At 49.4% G+C, this 19,835-nt stretch overlaps 9 protein-coding genes across 9 annotated transcripts; 4 read left to right on the top strand and 5 right to left on the bottom strand.

Moving 5' to 3' along the window:
• Positions 1-537: 537 nt before the first annotated feature.
• On the bottom strand, positions 538-2,060 carry J7337_000869 (uncharacterized protein; the record flags this gene model as incomplete). The annotated part of the gene is made up of 2 exons (XM_044818616.1): positions 538-1,829; positions 1,886-2,060. The coding sequence occupies 2 exons, from the start codon at positions 2,058-2,060 to the stop codon at positions 538-540; spliced, it is 1,467 nt and encodes a 488-aa protein (XP_044686318.1).
• Positions 2,061-2,305: 245 nt separating this feature from the next.
• Positions 2,306-3,539, top strand: J7337_000868 (uncharacterized protein; the record flags this gene model as incomplete). Its single annotated transcript, XM_044818615.1, has 2 exons — positions 2,306-2,799; positions 2,861-3,539. The coding sequence occupies 2 exons, from the start codon at positions 2,306-2,308 to the stop codon at positions 3,537-3,539; spliced, it is 1,173 nt and encodes a 390-aa protein (XP_044686317.1).
• Positions 3,540-3,837: 298 nt separating this feature from the next.
• Positions 3,838-4,476, bottom strand: J7337_000867 (uncharacterized protein; the record flags this gene model as incomplete). Its single annotated transcript, XM_044818614.1, has 4 exons — positions 3,838-3,842; positions 3,902-4,181; positions 4,240-4,353; positions 4,408-4,476. 4 exons carry the CDS (start codon positions 4,474-4,476, stop codon positions 3,838-3,840), a joined length of 468 nt encoding a protein of 155 aa, XP_044686316.1.
• A 365-nt stretch (positions 4,477-4,841) lies between these two features.
• On the top strand, positions 4,842-5,516 carry RPL35 (60S ribosomal protein L35; the record flags this gene model as incomplete). Its single annotated transcript, XM_044818613.1, has 3 exons — positions 4,842-4,844; positions 5,059-5,198; positions 5,282-5,516. The coding sequence occupies 3 exons, from the start codon at positions 4,842-4,844 to the stop codon at positions 5,514-5,516; spliced, it is 378 nt and encodes a 125-aa protein (XP_044686315.1).
• Positions 5,517-6,989: 1,473 nt separating this feature from the next.
• On the bottom strand, positions 6,990-9,002 carry J7337_000865 (uncharacterized protein; the record flags this gene model as incomplete). The annotated part of the gene is made up of 3 exons (XM_044818612.1): positions 6,990-7,216; positions 7,267-7,413; positions 7,544-9,002. The coding sequence occupies 3 exons, from the start codon at positions 9,000-9,002 to the stop codon at positions 6,990-6,992; spliced, it is 1,833 nt and encodes a 610-aa protein (XP_044686314.1).
• Positions 9,003-11,448: 2,446 nt separating this feature from the next.
• J7337_000864 (uncharacterized protein) lies at positions 11,449-11,881 on the top strand (the record flags this gene model as incomplete). Its single annotated transcript, XM_044818611.1, has 2 exons — positions 11,449-11,652; positions 11,723-11,881. 2 exons carry the CDS (start codon positions 11,449-11,451, stop codon positions 11,879-11,881), a joined length of 363 nt encoding a protein of 120 aa, XP_044686313.1.
• Positions 11,882-12,286: 405 nt separating this feature from the next.
• On the bottom strand, positions 12,287-16,033 carry PRP5 (pre-mRNA processing RNA-helicase; the record flags this gene model as incomplete). The annotated part of the gene is made up of 2 exons (XM_044818610.1): positions 12,287-14,949; positions 15,004-16,033. The coding sequence occupies 2 exons, from the start codon at positions 16,031-16,033 to the stop codon at positions 12,287-12,289; spliced, it is 3,693 nt and encodes a 1,230-aa protein (XP_044686312.1).
• A 410-nt stretch (positions 16,034-16,443) lies between these two features.
• On the top strand, positions 16,444-17,332 carry J7337_000862 (uncharacterized protein; the record flags this gene model as incomplete). The annotated part of the gene is made up of 3 exons (XM_044818609.1): positions 16,444-16,524; positions 16,587-16,644; positions 16,722-17,332. 3 exons carry the CDS (start codon positions 16,444-16,446, stop codon positions 17,330-17,332), a joined length of 750 nt encoding a protein of 249 aa, XP_044686311.1.
• A 311-nt stretch (positions 17,333-17,643) lies between these two features.
• J7337_000861 (uncharacterized protein) lies at positions 17,644-18,787 on the bottom strand (the record flags this gene model as incomplete). The annotated part of the gene is made up of 3 exons (XM_044818608.1): positions 17,644-17,976; positions 18,028-18,580; positions 18,642-18,787. 3 exons carry the CDS (start codon positions 18,785-18,787, stop codon positions 17,644-17,646), a joined length of 1,032 nt encoding a protein of 343 aa, XP_044686310.1.
• Positions 18,788-19,835: the final 1,048 nt, after the last annotated feature.

The following is a 19,835-nucleotide window of genomic DNA, read 5'->3' as shown; positions in this document are numbered from 1 at the left end:
TGTAATTTCACTCGCGGAGGAGACATCTGTTCCGGCATTGGCTTTCAGCTATCCAGTTGAACAAAGTCTACTGCATCATGACAACTCAACCCACTTGACCACGGCTCAGCTCCTCTGATTGAAAATGCCTCTGACCGACAAGCGAGCGAGTGATAGCTCATACTAATACTTGGAATGTAATTGGAAGCTTCGGGTCGGTGTGTTGTCATCATGCAGGGTAAAACCCATTCGGCATTGGAGACTGAGCGATTTGCATCACGAGGTTATCAATGCAACGGAATCAGGGTTCTATAGCTTGGGCCAACATCATCACTCTTTATGCTGATGTAGATTGTATGGATTCTCCGGCCGCTCACTCCCTTCGCCTCGCCATTATCAAAAATGAGACCTTGAGATTTAGCCAAACCGGGATTCATTGCCGAGGAACAATGCAATATCGCGGCTCAGCAGCGTCTCACCAGCTTTGTATATCCTCTTTCGTGTTCGTAATTTATGAATTTTTGGTAATCTAGATTATATACATTAACGCCCTCTTATCTATTTCAGATGCATTACCATAAGATCCGGCTCTTCCACTATTTGTCTTACAACCTCAGCGGCTCGCGCCATGGTAGCGCCATCAATAACTCGGTGATCAGCACTCCAGCTGAAGTTGGTAACCTGCTTCTTGACCATGTTCTCGTTCTCGTCAAACGCAGGTACTGTGCGCATGCGTCCAATGCCCAGAATGGCCACTTCGCGTTCCACAATGACAGGACTGACGTATGTACCACCCACGTTTCCAATATTGGACACTGTAATGGTGCCCCCTTGGAAATCAGCTGGCTTAAGCTTACCCTGGCTGGCCAATGCCTGAAGCCGTGAGAGCTCTGCCGCGATGGATAGGATGTTGAGAGAAGCGACGTTCTTGATCACGGGCACGACAAGCCCTCCGGTGGTGTCCATAGCGATACCAATGTTGTGTTGTGATCGATGAACGAGGCATGGCTTGTTAGTCTTGGGGTCAACATCCACCCTGGCATTGAGCATTGGGTACTGATTCAACGCTAATGAGACAGCCTTAACTATAAAGGGTAGATATGATAGCTTGGTAGGTTGTCCGTCGGCTGCAGGGCCCTTGGCAATAACACGGTTTAGTCGCTTCCGAAGCTCCACGAGACTCGTGAAGTCAATCTCGTCCGCGTAGAGAAAGTGTGGGATGGTCAATGACCTTGTCATAGTCTTGAACATCTGGAGTTGTGTGTTGGAAAGAGGCACAACTGTTTCGGCTTGTACCGAGGTGCCTTGTGGCTTGGAAGACGCAGCAGTTGGAGATACTTGCTGGGCACTATCCTTGGCATCCCTCTCCTTGACAAATCTGTAGATATCTTCCTTGAGAACCCTGCCATCTCTTCCAGTGCCATCAACATCTGCGATGTTCACATTGAGCTCCTTGGAAAGATGCCGCACAGCTGGAGTAGCGATGCTGGCGCATTTGCCCTTCTCCCTGACGGTTGTCTCGATAGGCGCTTCTAGATTCGCTTGCTGCTCTGTTCCGGCCTCAGACGCTGTAGGTGGTGGTGGAGGCACATCCACTTTGTCGGCTTGTTGATTTGATAGTGCGTCAACGTCCTCGGCCTTTGCCTCGCCTTCAATATCAATGTCAACAAAGGGTTTGCCGACTTTGGCCATTTCGCCAGCTTCGTAGTGCAGCTTCTTGACCACGCCTGAGAAGCGGCTTGTAATCTCCACAGATGCCTTATCACTTTGGACTTCGCATAGCGGAGAGAACTCTTCGACGCGGGCACCGGGTTCCACGAACCACTGAATGACTTCACATTCGACGATACCTGGCTTGTGTTAGTCAGACCGGATGACATGGAAAAATTCGCATTCACAGGCTTACCTTCGCCAATGTCAGCCAGAACAACAGGTTTGACAGCCATTAATCTTCTGGATTCACTGAACCATCTTTGAGTCTTGGCCATCATAGGAGCTCGAGAGCCCACTACCATGCTGCCCATGCCTTTAGCAACATGCCATTGCTTCTGTAGCGCACGAGATCCTCGTTGAAGAAACATGATTGCTGGCTATTGGGCCTGTAAGGAGGAGAAGGATGGTCAGAGATTGCCAATAAAAGAGCCCGAGTCATCCTCATAAGAGAGGAGAGATGGTAAATATCCATGGTAGTTTAAGCCGAAGGGCTGGCTTCCATCGGCCCCGTCCGTGGATAACCGCCAATCCGGGGGAATGACGGCACTGGCGAATACTAAGCCCGATCGAACCGCATCTTCGGCTCTATCTCAACCCCCACACTGCCGATACAATGGCCCTTGGCTCCACTGCTCCCGTCAACGTGGGGACTCTATGGAATGGAACTCAAGTGAATTTTCAACGTCGGGCCTCAGGTTTGGAGAGCCGCAAAGCCCGTCCCCTCCCGTCCCCTCCCCTGCCAGCCATGATGGCATCACGACGACTCGAGCTGAGCCTCTCCAGCCTCGCTCGCCGACCTCTAACATGTTTCCTTTGCGAGGCTCGTCGTCCATTCACGACTTCGACCATCCGACTAGCGAGGGCTGAAAAGCCTGGATCTGGTGCATCGTTAAATCCCCAAGAAAATGTTGCTAAGCCAATTGAGGCCCCGCGAAGTTATGGAAAGCGACAAGAAGGACACTTCGTACCGAAACCTCTTCCTCGTCCGATCGGAATGCCCCTGCCGCCTAAAGCTGGAGAGAACACTGGAATCGATAATCGATCGCTGCGACAGCGACGTGAGGATTTTGTAAATTATGACAAGCACTTGCAACGGCGCAAGGAGCTGTAAGAGCATCATGGCTGGCTGGCAACATGCACGCACACACTAACGCTTCTTTGTACACAGAACTGCGAAGATTTCACGGCCGTACTTTCGAGATTGGGGTAACCTTCAATACCATGAGGGTAAATCCTTCATCGCGCCTCCACGCCTATTTAAGGCCGAGTTGTCACTATTCTTCCCCAACTTTTACGGCGAAACTCTACTGAAGACGGATAAGAACCCGCGCGATACTACACCACTCCTTACTGGCAAGGCAACAGTCGTCTCTTTCTTCAGCAGCCGCTGGGCTGAGCAGCAAGCTGCGACCTTCACATCTAAGGGGGAAAACCCCGGGCTTCATGAAGTGCTAAATAAGCACCCGGACACGACACAGATTGTCAACATCAACTATGAAGATAATGCCGGCAAGGCATGGCTGGTGCGTTTCTTTCTGGGTTCATTGCGAAAGCAGTTCCCAGAGAAGGATTGGGATAAATACTTCCTTGTCCGACGAGGCGTTACCGACGACATTCGCGAATCCATCGGTCTACTCAACAGCAAGGTCGGATACGTCTTTCTTGTCGATCAGTATTGCCGGGTTCGATGGGCGGGCAGCGGAACTGCTCATCCCATTGAAGCAGAAGGCTTGGCAAAGGGCCTCTCACGTATAGTTGACGAGATGAGGAATGAAGCTACCTTGCCCGCCACTGCAAAGGAGCAACATCCAGGCAAACACCATCTCGAGGTTCCGAAAATGCTGTAATTAGACGCCTTCTGGTAGAGGAAGACGATTGTAACTTTAGACATCCTAGACATCCATGGTCCAACCATGATTGTACAATATAAAACACGCTGATACCCCTGAACACCTGTGCATCCTACAAAAGCAAGCTCGCCAGTTTCACGAGAAGAGGAAGAATATAATGAAACAGAACGCGACAAAGCTTCCCATGATAATCCCGTCCCTCCTCTTCTTTGCTGATATCCTTCCAATCAGGGTATTGATCCCAGGTACCTGGCTTGCCGCATGCGTGATCCTCCGATTGATACTGGCCAAGGTTTCACGCTGCAAATTAAAGTTGTCATTGACTGCGTACGCTTGGCTGAGAACGCTGTCCGCCATACTGTTGCTGTTGTCAATGCGATTGCGCTCTTCCAGCATGTAATCAGCCTCGGCAGCTTCAGGGTTGTTCTGGCGGTATTCATCGATATCCGAGCGAACATTGGTCAGAAGGTTGGCCCGATCGCGCGCTTGTTGCAGTGTTGAACGCAGGCGCGCCAGATCTCTCTGATGGCCAGTAAGCTTCCTTCGAAGGAGGGACAGGTTGTTCTGTTTTGAAGCAGAGGATGCGAGATTGGGTTCGGAATCAAGAAGTCGACTGAGCTGGCCGTTGACAGTTTCGCGCTGATGCGATGTTAGTGTGTTATATAGCAGCTTGTTAGCAAACAGGATCAGTGTATACCTTCTCTAGCAACTCTTCCAGCTTTCTTTCTGTTTCGCGCTCTTCTTCTGTGGGTTTTGGTGGTACGTTAGAGGCTGTCGAGAATTGTGAATATGTGTGGAACAAGGTATCCGTCTAAGTTACAACGATGTCAGCTAATAGTCTGGCGCATGGTATCGTTTGATGTACCTGGGTCTCCAACTGTCGAGCTTGTTGTCGGAGCTGAGCCCATCCGGCGACTCCATTCGTTGTCGACATTCTGTCTATTAGAACTCTGGGGTTTGTGACAATATGGTGATGTATTCGTATGAGCATCAAACGGTACTAGCCTTCCACCTCGCTCATCAACTAAGGTAGGTAAGGTAACTCCCTGACCACCCTTGCCGAGAGATGGCAGAATTGGACACCGCCTTACGCTCGCCTGATCATGTGATACGCAACGTGACATAGCACGTGCTGTCACGAAATCAAAATTCTTTGTGCAGGAGGCTGCCCCACTCCTGCCCTAGATTTCTTAACCTGTGCACGGCAACGACATCGCGACACTCACTGAAAGCTTGAGGCAGATATCTTCGCAACACCTCGTCGACACCACTTCGCATACCACTTCGAAGCTATTCAAGATGGTGAGTACGAATGATCCTCGCCCTCTGTCACGGTAGTTGTCGGCTTGTTTTGTCGCCGTCTCGTACGGCTGTCAAACCATTCGAACTTTTCATCGACCAAACCACACAAAACACATTCACGATCGTTTTTCCACTCTCGAACCTCGGCCATTGTTTCGATCTAGCAACCCACAAAACATGAACATGGGAAGGACAAATCACTGACAGGTTGTAGTCGTCGGGCAAGGTCAAGGCTGGTGCGCTCTGGGGCAAGAACAAGGATGATTTGACAAAGCAGCTCGCTGAGCTCAAGACCGAGCTTGGTCAACTCCGCATCCAGAAGGTCGCCTCTTCTGGCTCCAAGCTGAACAGGATGTGAGCACTTCTCTCTCTGCAACAGTGGTGTCGGAGGACATCGTAAAATCAATAGCGACATATGGCTAATACGTTTCAAACAGTCATGACATCCGCAAGTCGATCGCCCGTGTCCTGACCGTTATCAACGCCAAGCAAAGGGCTCAGCTTCGACTCTTCTACAAGAACAAGAAGTACGCCCCTCTCGACCTCCGACCCAAGCAGACTCGTGCCATCCGCCGCCGACTATCACCCGAGGAGAAGTCCCGTGTCCTCGAGAAGACCAAGAAGCGCACTGTTCACTTCCCTCAGCGCAAGTTCGCCATCAAGGTACGATGATTCGACGCCTTTGGAGGATTAACAACTCTATATATGGCAAAACACACGTCCCGAGAACCAAACACTGACGAAAAGAATGCAGGCTTAAGTTAAAATGCTTGTAGTTTCTGGCGTGACAAGGACAACGGGTAGAAAGGAAACGGGGTATGGAGGGCGTGGCGTGCTTTTTCTTTGAACTAAAGGCTTCGAAATTTGCATCGCATGGCTCAGGGAATCTCGGTCTGACTTGTACTTATTTCCCGGCTTGGGCCTCGATTCGGGACGGCATGTCCACAACGGACTGCCTGGACAGGCAGTCTTTTGAAAATAAAAATGAGGTCATGATCAAGAAGTTCTGAGTCTGTCTTTGTGACAGTTGTGACAAGATGGTTGTGTCCATGTAGGAAGGGATCGTATGCCTTGGACAATCAAAGCTTTATTGCTCTGGCAGGAATCTGAAACATATACAATTTACCAGATCCTCCAGAGACTTACTCCAGATTTTGTGTTGGTTTATGTTAATTCGTCTACTGGATTTCAACTGGCCCTGGATCTCTTGGGCCTAAGGTATACTGATAAAATTCTTTTGTACGGGTCGGCCACATTCGGTCGGTCTTTAGAGGCGCCTCGGATCGCTCCAACCTGCATCACCCCCACCATAAATCCATCGACGAGTGAAGAAGGCACAGAAAAAACCCAGCTTCTTATTCTTCAACTCTTCGTTCATCTTCAACGAACTGGGCACATCTGTTGGTCGTGTTGCCTCACTGATCTCACATATCAGTCACTGAAATTACTTTTCGTAATTGGATCCCATTTACCAATTGCATTGGCCCCCAAAGGCAGTGAAAGATGATTTGATCCCATGGAGAATCGAATTCGAGGGGACCGCGGGTTAGCCAATATATTATGTCTCGCTCATGTCTCAATGGACGGAAGGGATGTGCTCAATGGTAGGCATCCAACTATTCTCAAGTGCGGAGTTGGTTGTATGGACACCTTTCCGAGACTCACACCTTTAGCCAGTGCTTTCAATGGACAGTATGGGGGACGAATGAACAAGCTATCGGTGGGCGACAATGAAGATTCAAATACTCCCCTCCCGGTCTTCCCCCATTGACAAAACGAGATTATTACACAACATCGGAAACAGTATGCACCAATTATAAACTGCAAGTACCTGTCCCGCTCGGCCGAACATTCTGGATCATGGTCATACAAATCGAGAGCTTGATCTTTTTCGTGTCCATTATGGAATCGGGTATCTATCTACCGTTATCTGAGTTTTCCGCTCACTTCGTAAATATCATGTGGCTCGCCCGGAGCAGCATGGTCCAGGAACGCCAGTTTTCATCACAAATTTCAAAAGGGCTTAATTACGGAAACCTTCAACGCCAGTACCGACCTCAAAATCCCAAGCGACGGCAGCTTTCCCTTTTCTCTCTCTCTTTCAAATGAGATATCCTCAACTCTGTGAAGTTTCAGGGCTACATCTCATGAGCTTTTGCTAGTCTTGCGGCCGCCATCTTGCAGATGAGTCTGCAGATGCCGACGAAGTTGATCCAGCCGATGAAAGTCTTTGCCACAGTGCTCACAAACGTGGTTACCACGAACATTGTGCGTGCGACGGTGCTTGGATAGATTGGAGGATTCGCCGAACCGCTTACCACAGATTTCGCACTGCAAAGGCTTCTCTCCTGTATGCGTGCGCATATGCATGGCTAAAGAGCGGGTTAGCATTTGGTATTGAGCCAGGAGTTGACATATTTACTAAGAGCACTCTGTTGTTTGAACCGCGCCTCACACCCCGGACGATCGCACTTCCATGGTTTCTCTCCAGAGTGGGTACGCATGTGCTGCTCCAGAGATTGCTTTGCTGAAAGCATTATGCCGCAAATCTCGCATTTGACGGGTTTGTCTATCGTATAAATTAGTACGTTCTTTGAGATGGAACCTGAGATTAATCATATGGTACAACTCACATCCGGTATGTGTCTGCATATGTCGTTCCAGTTTGCTCTTTTGTGAGAATGGACCGGGTCTTATACAAGCGTACCATGTGCAGCAAAACCCATTTTCGCCCTTCTGCAGAGTCTTGACATGCTCATTCTTACAGTGGTCCTGGAGTTCTTTATTACTTCCAAACCTTTTGGAACAGAGGACTCCATCTCCCTCACAGAGCCATTGGCAGGTGAACTCGGCTTCTCCCTTTATAGCTTGCTTCTCAGCCAACTCGGTTTTCGGTGTGGGAGATTGTGAGGGCATGGAAAAGGCGCCATTGTGGCTTAGCCCTGGGCCACTTGGACGCCTTGCAAGGTTTCCGACGTGTTGGTTGAGATCATCAGTAAAACTAGGTCCGATTTCATGAGAGAAATGGCCAAAGTCCTGCCCGATCACGGAGTCAATATCCAAAGGAACGCCCTGGCCTGGTTCGACTGGACTCATTAGGGTATTGACCACGGGTTCAGGCTCTGCCGAGGGTGTTGTAACAGACACAGACGCCGGAGTGGTTGACACGGTGGTGCTCACGCAATGGGAATCGTTGCAGGGGATTGCGGCCTCCTGGCAAGAGGTGTCAAGGCATGGCTCAAGGGCAGCACAAGTGGGTTCAAAGCAACAAGCAGCATGGGAGAAATCAAACTCGTCACAAGAAGTATCGAAGCAGCAGTCCGCATGATCTCCGTCGCCACATTGACTCCAGCATTTGGCGTCGCCGCACGCAGAAGTGCAGTCAACAGAGGTGGCGTTGTTGCATCCCATATGTTGTGTCCACGGCATCGGCATGCAATTGGCGACGCTGGCCTGTCCCATCATGTTGGCCCAGGAGGGAGCAATGGCTTGTGGCCAACGATCATAGAGACTGGGCACTGGGAATGCATGGTTTTGGTGTTGGAATTCTCCAAAGGATGTATGTTGGCTGTCTAACAGTGGCATGTTGAAGTTGTGCTGCAGATTCTCGTTGACGGTCTGGAGAACAGCTGTGGGGTCGATATGCTGGAGATTCTGATCCTGTTGAATGCTATGAGGAGAGTGCATTTGATGCACATGCGAAGACTGCGGATATTCCAGTTGTTTATGATACTGATGCGTCTGCTCAGACTGTCTCCTTCGCTTTTGTCGGTGCGCTGAGACTCTCATTGCCGCAGTAGACAATGTTCTTGCAGGAGAATTGGATATGTTTGGTTGGCTACGGCTTTTTGCCCTTGTGGAACGGGTGCTGTTGACCTGGTCATGGCGCTGAGAGACCGTATCAGTACCGTTCTTAAGATCGAGGCCGATGTCAAGAGCGTTCTTGGTGGTAGCAGTTTTACCATAGTGGTCAAAACAGCGTTGGTCGAGACAAGCGTTCTCAGTGTTGTTGCAGGTACCGAGAGAATCGAGACCATGTGTCAGGCATGTATCGTGACCGAGCAAACTGTCAAAGCCATAGTCGACTTTTTCGGATTCGAAAGAAGTTGGCTGGTTTTGCTGCTGGTGATGATGAGCGAAAGGCGCTGAGTGGTCCATGATTGCATATAACTATGGAATCACAACAGCAATCGCTCAGTATGATAGCGGGATTGCTTCTCTCTTTACCTATCCTCTCGCGCGCGGATGTTTATGAGGTAAATTTATGATTGAGCTGCTCATCGACGGCATTAGTAGGATGCGAAGACCTGGGCGGCCCTAATGGGACGTTGCGAACGGCCCAAGAGAATCGATGAGAGTGAGAACCCGGATGGCCAGGCGGCTCAACCTAAGGGTTGAAGGTGGAGGGGCACGGTATGACACTAAAAGGCACTTTGTGAACTCCAGTGGGCCATGGTGCGTTTTAGCGGGGCCAGCTTCCTGGAACAATCATGCTCAGCCAATGATGATAGAGGGATTGGGAGAGCAAGGCAAGCCCCCGAGAGCAATCTACTCGTATGGATGGTTGGTGAGTACCTACCAGGTCGCAGAGGCAGTAGGCATTATTTCGCTTCTATCTTCCCTGAACTAACGAATTGTTTTAACACTACCTAGTACCTAGGTAAGTGAGCAATAATCTACCTGAGGGAATCTCTAAGTACCTATGTTAGCAAGTGAAGGCTTAAAATTTCTTCCAAACCTACTCCGTACCTTGCACGTAAACAGTCAGTCCTGTTGGCTGGAAGAAGTTGAGCTGGTGAACTACCTAGGTGGGTTTGAGGACAACGGGTGCCAACCTCGGTCAGTATTTATCCTTTGGTTCTTATCAATCTATAGCCGAACTGTTCAATGCCTCAAAGTCGAGTCGATCACTGCATTCCACGTGGGGTTCATGTTTCTTGATCGTCTGCATGCATGGATATGGCCAATGACTATGATATACCAATCTCTGCGCCGATGAAATATCTTAGTCTCTGTACAGTACTTTATGTGAAGTCAATCCACTTTATCGCTCCAGCATGTTTCTCGGTAACTTTTCCGACTAGAGCACTGATGATATGGCCCATACAACTGGCTCAGTGACTTGCAGCGGATGTTATCCCCGGATGGCTGGGCTCTGGTTTTACTTCATTGCTGCGTCTCTTCTGCCCTTGGTTTGCGGATTGTTGATCGTTTACTGTTGTAACTATTGTGACCATTTGTTCCGATTCCTCAGTATCAGCTTGTGTAGATGCGCGTCTATGTCCACCAACATAGTCATACCTGAGCTGTACGATTTCCCACTAACGATTGGTAGCTATATTTAAGAACAGAATCTACATATTTCCGCTGAGTAGCCTGCTATCATATAAACCGCATGTGCTGATTGACCTTATAGTTGGGTGATAGTTAAACTCAAGTCTTCAGAACATTTACCCTATGCTTGTGTATTATCCACCTTATGCATTGACAACGACACCAGCCACTCAGATACAGGCTGACATTTCCATATTGAAAACGATATAAAACTTGTTGAGGCTACTGTACATTGATCTCAGTGGGTTGGCTTGATATGTCTCGCTGAGACGTCATAAGCTTTAAGTATCAATCAGCTACTGCATATTGACCTGCGTTTACGTTCATATAGGCTTTAAATTGGTACAGATAGTGGGTAACCACTTGAGACATTGAGATTCAATGGTATAGGGGTATGGTTGACACCAATATATATTAGATAGGATGTGAGCAACGATAGAACTTGCATTTATGAGTAACTGATTCAATATGTTCGCAGGTCCGTCTACTCTTCCTGGTAACGCAACTCCCCGCTCCGGGTGCGGCAGACATAGACCCACTTCCCTCCGTAATGCTCTCCGTCACTCAAACTTAGGTATGAAGGCCTTGGACAGAAATATACCAATGCAAGCCACTCGAAAACCAACGTGATAACCATCATTATTATCTGTCAAAGATATGCAACCAATGGAATTGAGGTAATTGCATTTGCCCACTGTTACGACTCGCACTACACAGCAAGACTAACGACACGTAATCACAGAATAAGCTAAAAGGGCTTATCTTAGGCTATTATACACTGCTTCAAGTGTGTTTATGAGAGTGTTCTGACAAGCTGATGTTTGTATCGCCCGCTTTCCCTCGACGTTGCTCACATGCCCCTGGGGGCGCAGCGCTCCAATATATACCGTCACGATTATCATTTGCAAGTTCTTCATGACCGTAGAGTTGCCTACAAGGAGTAACTGACTTCACCACGACTGAGTGATCGTCACCAGATATCTTTATACACTGACATTCACCGACACTGGCTTGGGGGTATCGCAAGCAAAGCCTAACGCTTCCTACCTTGTTTCCTTATACGGAAACCCCTCCTGACCCCAGATCTTGGCATAAAGAAACTCGAGCCTCACGTCTCTCGCTGCCACACAACGCTCTCATTCAATTCATCAAATTTCAATCTGGGCAATTTCAGCACACGGCCAGTCTTTTCTTTGCTTTATGTCCCCTGTGGTATAACCCAACAGAAAACAGAAAACATTAAATCCACCGCACCACACCATCAGCAGCCATGGGCAACATCTGCGGAAAGACAGAGCCAGAGGCTTTTTCGCAACCTGGCAGAGTCTTGGGTTCCGCTCCCGCTCCAGCCGCGGGCACAGCGCCTGTTCCAAAAAAGGTCGGAGGCCCGCCAAGGACTTTGGGAAGTGGCCCAGCTGTGGAAGCTTCAGGAGATACGGATGACGCCCGGAGGAAAGCCGCGGAAGCTGCAGAGGTGAGACCGCCCCCTATCGCGTGACTGTCATGATGTTATTACTGTGCTTTTGACTGACTGAGCATTGCAGGCGCGCGCAAGAGCATCCTCAAAGCCAGGTGGAAAGTTGCAGACACAACTAGCAGCACAGAAGAAACAGACACGTTCAGAAACCCTCAAGGACGTTAGTCAAGAGCAATTGCGAGCGCGTGAGGCTGATCAAGCAGCTGAAGCACGGAATTGGGCATGATGACTTCTTAAGAGCTGACAGTTCACAAGATGGCGCAGAGTAGCTGGTTCACGAGTAGAAGGCAACGTCTACACATTGTGATCACTCAATGGCGTCTAACTGTTCCAAGATTTTCGTTCATGTTCAGTTGGACTCTTATTTCAAAGTATTTTCAAGCAATATTATAGATGTTTTATTTCGAAAAAGTCACAAGTTCAGAAACTTGGTGGGTTCAGCGTTAACCAATGTTCCCCTATGGCTTTCCACCAAAGTAGGCGTGCAACGCCATGATTAACTCCTATTTGTATATATTTTCCTCTTCAAACTTCCACGTAGCCTCTGCAACGCCGTCCATCAACAAGCCAGCCCATGTAAGTGGAATGAAGGCAGCGGGTCGGCATTCTTCCATCGAAAGACCTCACCTGGCTAGGTAATTGTATAGCGCCCACTGGCTGGTGCTCGACTGTCAGCATCTGCAGCAGCTATTGTTCCTTCTCTTAATAGGCGCGTGAGTTCGCTGAGAGCGGATCCAACAACAACTTCGGTATCGCCTTCGATGAGAATGTACAATTTGGGTTCGGCTCCAGCGGGAACCTCTTTACCTGGTGGGTAAAAGTTGCCCTTTGTTGTGATCGATGTACCTGTAGCTTCCAGGATCTTGGCGACGTTGGTTCGGTTGGTGACAGCCCATCTGGCCTTTTGAGGGAAATCGTTGATTTCTAATGTGGCATGGAATGCACCAGCATCTGGGCCCTTGTTGTCGATAGGCTGACCAGCACGAAGTTGGCCAGCCTTTCCGAGGCGGCTGTTGATGGCGGACACAGCTGAGCTGACCTTGTCGAGCGGGTCTTTGGACTTGTCTTTTACTCCAACAGTAATGGTTGCCTGCTGAGTAGGCTTGACTTCTGCACCTTCAGCCTTTGCTGACTCGCGCGCTTGAACGCCTGACGCTGCTGCGCGGATCGCACTGAGAGCCTTCTCTGCCTTATCGTCCTCCTCTTCCTTCTTATCTTCTTTGACCTCCTCCTCCTCGCCCTCGGCCTTGTGGGTCTTGCGCTCGCGGAGGCGGGCAGCCTCTCGTTCCTGATCAAGACGATCGAGACCCTTGCCGCCAAAGCCAGAGGTATCCTTGGCCTTGCCAGATTTCACTTTTTCACGATGAGCTTTCCTCATCTCGTCGAGCCTTTCTGGCACCGGCTGCCCACTCTGTTCAAGAGCCTTGGCAATGCCGACAGAGCAGTTCTCCTGCTCTGGCGTGACAAACGTGACAGCGACACCAGTATTGCCAGCACGGCCAGTTCGGCCAGCACGATGGACATAATCCTCCAAGTGGTTCGGTGCGTCGTAGTTAATAACGAGCTTGAGTTGCTTGACATCAAGACCACGAGCTGCCACCGAAGTAGCGATCAAGATAGGCACGACACCCTTCTTGAAGTCTGAGATGGTAGAATCACGATCAATCTGATCTTTACCTCCATGAATGGACATGCAGGGGTAACCCTTGATCATAAGCTCTTTCAATAAATCGTCCGCCTTTTCTTGACGTTCCACGAAAATGAGGGTGCGGGCATCCTCGTCACGGTCGTAGAGCTCTCCAAGCAGTTCGAGAACACGCAGGAACTTGGATGGCTCATCTCGAACTTCAACGATCTGATCAATCTCCTTTGCCACAACACTGCGGCCGCCCACTGTAACTTCGATAGGATTATCGAGTACCTTCTTGGTCAGTGAGTCGATGATGCGAGGCATCGTAGCCGAGAAGAGGATAGTCTGCCTATCAGGTCGCATATTTGCGAATATCTTCATGACTTGAGGCTCGAAACCCATATCGAACATTCGATCGGCTTCATCAAGAACAACATATGTCACTCGTTTGAGATTAGTGACCCGCCCTTGGTTCGCAGCTAGAAGATCGATCATTCGACCAGGTGTACACACAATGATTTCCGCGCCACGTTTGAGTTCAGCAATCTGATCTCGGATGGGCGCTCCACCATAGGCACAGACAGATCGAAGACCCATCATCTTGAGAAAAGGTTTGCAGTCTCGATGAATCTGGACTGCAAGTTCTCGTGTTGGAGTCATAATCAATCCGATAGGCCCATCTGTATCCTTCAGTGGAGGCTGGTCCTTGATATGCCGGAACATGGGAAGCAGGAATGCCATTGTCTTTCCCGAACCAGTCTTCGCCACGCCGATGACATCGCGGCCCGACATGAGAGCAGGAAGAGCCTGCATCTGGATGGGGGTAGGTTTCTCAAAGCCCAAGTTATCAATGATGTCGAGTGTTTGTCGCGTCAGACCACATTGAGCCCATTTCTGAACGGGCTTGGGAACATCCTTGCCGTTGACCTTGATGCCATCGAGTTCTAGGCGAAGATCAGCTACCTCGGCCTCTGTGAGTTGGCTGAGTTCAGCTGGCTCGACCCAGAAGTTTTTGCGAATAGGTTCAATTTCGATCTTGCTGTAATCAATCGCCGGAATGTCTTTCTTTTTTCGCTTCGCAGTCATGGCTAGTAAGGCGTTTGCGTCACCCGCGTCCTTCTTATTGAAATCATATTCATCGTCGCTGAAGTAAGCCTCCGGCTCCTGGATCTTTTGCGCTTTGGATGCCCTAGCCGGCTGTTTCACGTCTGTCTGCTTAAGATCAGCCATGAATGCATCCAGTGGATCAACGTTATTCTCCTCCTCATCAATTTCCATATTTGTGGTGGTGTTGGGTTCAGCGGCGTTGGTGTTTGACATGGCAGCTCCATTGATCTGGGTTTCGGTCGTCTTTGACTCTTCTCCACCCGTATCCATTTGATTCTCTGCCTGCAACCGTCTCTCATGAGCTGCACGAGCAGCAGCGGCGGCCTCCTCTTCAGTCTCCGCAAAGTTGTCACCATCAGATTCATCATCGTCCTGATCGGCATATGGAGTGTCATCAGCTTCGATGGGCAGGGCAGGAAGCTTAGTAAGTTTTCGTTTAGTAGTGTCTTCTTCATCCAAATCAAGTTTTCGTTTAGTGGGGAGCTTGTCAGTTTCTGTGCTGTTCTTCACAAATCCAAACCCACTAGCTTTTGTTCGATTCGCAGGGAGAGCGGATGCTAGTATAGGTTGGTCAGTTGAGCTTGATGGGAGAACCGAGGATGAGAACCTACCGCTGGTAGACGGTTTTACAGGCACTGAGGGCTTGGCAGGGACTGGAAGCTTTTCGGGCTGCCCCTCCAGAGAGCCCAAGGCTGGTTTAACGCCTTCGTGTGTCCGGGAAGCTGCCGATTTCTTTGCGATGGCCTTAGGGTCAAACTTGCCAGAGTATGGGACGACAGGTGAAGCAACAGTCGGTGTTGCAGCTGGCGAAGCATTCACAGAAACTGACGGAGAAACTGTTTTTGAGGACGCCCCACTCGCTTTCTTGTCCATTTCAGCCAAGAGGTTCCTTGTCTGGCTCGGGTTTACTTCTTTTTGTTTCTGGCTAGCATTCTCTTTCTTCTTCTTCCATGCTTCGAGTTTGGCTAATCGCTCAGCCTTCTTGTCAACCTCTGACTGTCCAGAACCTGCCTTGGGTGCCTGCAATTGACATCTATCAGTAACACTTTCATGAAAGAGAGATTGCAATCGAACCTCCTCAGTATCGGGTTTCCCACTGTCGCCAAGTGAGATCTTCTGTGTTCTACCGTCTTCACGAATGCTGCGAGTAAGGGAGTCAGCCGTACCCTCACGGCGCCCAGGGGTGCGGTTGCGGGAGTCGTCTCGCCTTCTCACATCTCGATCACCTTCTCGGCTGTGGTTATGTCGCCTATCGGGTGATCGATTGCGATCATCGTAGCGTTGTCGGGATCTCCTCCGATCTCTTTCGCGGTGGTCTCGTCGTCCACCTCGGTAATAATTGTCGTCGCGCCGGTCTATAGAACGGTCTCTCCGTCGATAATAATCTCGCTCTCGCCCATGGTCCCTCTCTCTTTCGCGATCGCGGTTTCTGGGCTGTTCATGGATAAGATCGTCAGAATAAAACCGGCCAAGGTTAGGTTTTTGCCTTCTCACATCTGGGCTGCGTGATCTGCTACGTCGCCGATGGTCCCGTCCGTCATTACGTCGATCCCTAGCTCGACGATCATCATTGCGGCGACGGCGAGAGCTATGGGTGCTGCCTGCAGGACTTGGTGAGCGCGAGTCTCTCGGCCGAGCCATTCTTGGTGGTCTCGCAGGCTCAGCAGGACACTTTGTTGGTGAGTAGTACTTTGAAGGAAGACCGAAGCCTAGGCAATGCGCCACAAGCGCGAGATCGTATATTTGCGGCGCAACTTCACAACGCCTTTAAGCTTCTCTCAAGCGCGTCGCCCGAAATTGAGTGTCGCAGTTTGTCTTCGGATGAGTATAGGGAAGGCCGCTGTGTTGATGTGAGAATGAAACTCTAGGTTCTTGAGGCTGATTGATGGGTTGAAAGTCTGGGGGTTCATTATCCGGGCTTTATCCAACAAAAGACCCACACAGAGGAGCCGCGCTAGTCCCAAACGGATTCTAGGTCAAGCTACCTCGGTTTCATGTTGATTGATTGTGTCAGTCTCATCTCTTAACATCTCAAAGTTCAAAGTGACAGTATGGCCGGCCTCGTCGGATATGCAAGTAGCGATGATGAGGAAGCAATGCAAGAGGTGGAATCTTCTCTATCTCAGAATAAGGTAAGAAATATCCGATGACTATTCTCCGCCATATAGCAACAACTTTGTCTAATTATCACCAGCAAAGAGTGAACACTACAGATAATGAACAGGAAGTGACTGAGAAAACCAACACATCGGGTAAGGAAAGATCTCCCCATTCGCACTTAATACGCCTGATTCTGTTTCAAGCCATCTCTAACCTCGCTACTATGTAGCTTCTGAGTATAAGAGTCTTAAACATGTTCCCATTGCCCCAATCCAACAAAATGCTGCACCCTTGGGACCTTTCCTACCGCCCATGGAAGGAGCTGTTGTGGATGATCAAGACCCAGCATCTAGACCTACTTCACCATACTCGAGCTATCGTGCTCTTCTTCGTGACTTGACGTTACCATCAGCTCCTAACCTAGACATTCCACCATCGCCCCCAGGATCACCACCACCTGGCACAAACGAGAAATTTGAGAAATTCCTCGAGCTCAAGAAGAAGGGAACACACTTCAACACCAAACTGGAGCAATCAACTGCACTAAAAAACCCCAGTTTGATGGATAAACTGATGAGATTTGTCGAAGTCGACGAGCACAGTCAGTATTCAACTACATTAGCTACAGACTTGTGGAATCCTGCAGCGTTTCCAGACTGGGCGTTTAAGGAGAAGCTACGGAAGAGCCACGACAAATTGCTGAAGGAGAAAGAAGCAGAGAAGACCACTGGTACCAGGACGACTGTTGAATTTGTCCCCTCGTCAACAGTGGCAGGCCAGGATGCAACAGCAAGAAGTGGGCTTTCAAGAGGCGAGAAACGGAAAAGTAGTTGGAACTAAGGATAAAGGTGCTAGGTTACAACATATGTTCGCGGCGATAGCTCTTTACCAAGGAACATGACTAGGACCACACTCACAAGATGGAGAGTTAGGAGTTTTCATTCAGAGACCTAATGGATACTGGATGACTCTAATCAAAGGTATCATTATAACCGCCCGCGCCTTTGGCCAAACTACCACCTCCTGGTAGCTTTGCATTAATCGACCCAACGGCCTACATCATCCATCGCCGCCAGAATTGCATAATTCATGACCCTTCGTTGCTCCCATGTACGCATGGCATGCAGCCCAAATACCAATGAATACTGCAATTAATCACTCTTACTCTCGCACTTGACCTCATAATCGAGGTCCTTCTTCAAGATGGCACCAATGTCGATTTCAACTGTTTGATTTGAACTCGCCAGTGCTGCGGCGAAATAGGTAAGGTTTTCACCATGGTTGACAACCGACTTGCCCAGTAACTTGAAGGGGAGGATGCCTGTTTTGCAGTAGGGCTCTTGCTGGACGGCGTTGAGTATGATGCTCTGGTTCATGCTGGCGGTGATGTTGACGACGTTGTCACCAGGCTTGAGCACCAAGTTTGGAATCGTCAGGGTGCCGACTTCGACATCCCCAACAAAATTTGTGAAGGTGACGTTGCCCTGAATTCATGATTAGTTTAGCAAATGCGTAGATTGTGAGTGATAGCTTACATTATCTAGTGTAAACACGGAAGCGTTCGGAATTGTGGTAGTGCCGTTGAAGTTGGGTGCGTCTTTACCACTACCAAAGCCGATGTGGCCGTCGTTGACTTCAGTGCCAGCGAAATGGTTGAGACCCTTGAGTTCCAATGTCTTCTTGAAGGTGACGCCGTATTTGCGCGTTAGACCGCTTGGCTTCACTTTCGTCTTTCCGTACACGGTGACACGGACTGTCTCATTGTTGTGGAACCAGACGTTGAAACGAGTGAATTCCTCCATGTTGGTAATCGTGACCTGCTGGCTGACATTGACGACCTGGTGTTTGTTGCTGTTGGTCTCTGGCATCTTCACGGTAGCAAATGCCACATGTGCTGGCCAATCCTCGAGATACATATCGGCCTCGAAAGGATCAACCTTGGCATGGATCTTGCCATCAGTTGTGATAGAAGAATCGATTTCCATGAGATAAGCGTCACTCTCGGTGTTTAGAATTCGAACGGATTGGATTTCCAACTTGGCTTCGTTGATTTTACTTTGTGCAATCTTGGGAACAGCGACAAGAATTCTAAAAGGGGTAGAGTCAGTTCTGCAATGGACGCGTGAAGGAACAGCGGCTTGCAACTTACATCACGGGAACCACGATGACAACAATGACACAGAGAATAATGAGATAAACCCACCAGAAGCGCTTGCAGTGTCTGGCGCAAGTTCGCTTCTTGGACCTGGGGACAGTCCCATTCTCGGTCTGGGTGACCTCGTTCTTTTCCGACATGTTGACCTGATGACAGTAAAGAAAGGATAATAATTAGTGGTGTGAAAGGGGTGTTGTAACAAGACAGGACAGGTCCGACGTCGTGGAAGTGAAGAAGAACAAGCCAATCTTCAACATACCCAAAAAGGCGATCGAGAGGGAACAATGGCTGAATTTAAGTATTTCCACCAGGGTTTACCTGCTCGGTCGAACTGGCAATCTGCAAACCTTGCGGCGAAACGAGAAGGAAGTAACGACACCCACAAATAATCTATGCAGCCTTCAACCTTGGCGGGACTAGATCGCCATGACCCGAGTCCCTTTGCATCTGTACCCGGGCATTGCCTGCCCAATGAGGCAAGTGTCCGATGAGCGACACGGCGCTATTCCCCAGGTTTGCCCCGCATGGGTTGGGGGTGGAGAGGAAATGCTTCCTTCGATGAAAAGACCCTGGCCAAGCGCTTCTTCTTCGTAGGCTCCTGGCCCGTTGTATCCTTTGTTCCTCGGCAGCTTGTGAATCTCCTGGAAGCACCACATGTATATTGGGTCTCTATGTCTATTGTCCGACGTCGCCAAACTGCGGACGATGCCCGGCACGCCCTCCATCTTCTGCTGCATACCCCGTACATACACGCAGGATTGCTTGCTCTCTGTCCATAGTTTAACAAAGCTTGTTTGTGAAAGCACCCCTCAGATTGAGGGCAAAGCATAGGCATAAACTGGGCCGATTTGACATGGCACATGATGCAGTACATTGGATAAAAGCCGAAGCCTCCTTGAGCCCTGCCGCCGCTTTAAACACTGCATTTTTAAACCCTCTGGTGGCGAGGTCTATATAAAATGCTTTTGATTAACAGGTCTTGCTGAGCCGTCCCTAATTGGTTGAGGATTTACGTGGCAGAGGTCATTGACGTTGAGGAGTCTCAATCGCAGTCGTCTTTTTCTTACTCTGTGCCAACTGAAAGAGGGGCTCATAATAAAGTCCAAAAAAAGATAAAAATTCCACGAAAAGAATGTGACAAGCGACAAGCATAGAATTGAGGTTGCTAATTAAATCGACGAATCACGA

Source organism: Fusarium musae, chromosome 1 (genome assembly GCF_019915245.1).
Source record: "Fusarium musae strain F31 chromosome 1, whole genome shotgun sequence".
Taxonomy (NCBI): domain Eukaryota; kingdom Fungi; phylum Ascomycota; class Sordariomycetes; order Hypocreales; family Nectriaceae; genus Fusarium; species Fusarium musae.
This window is presented reverse-complemented; position numbering and strand designations above follow the sequence as displayed.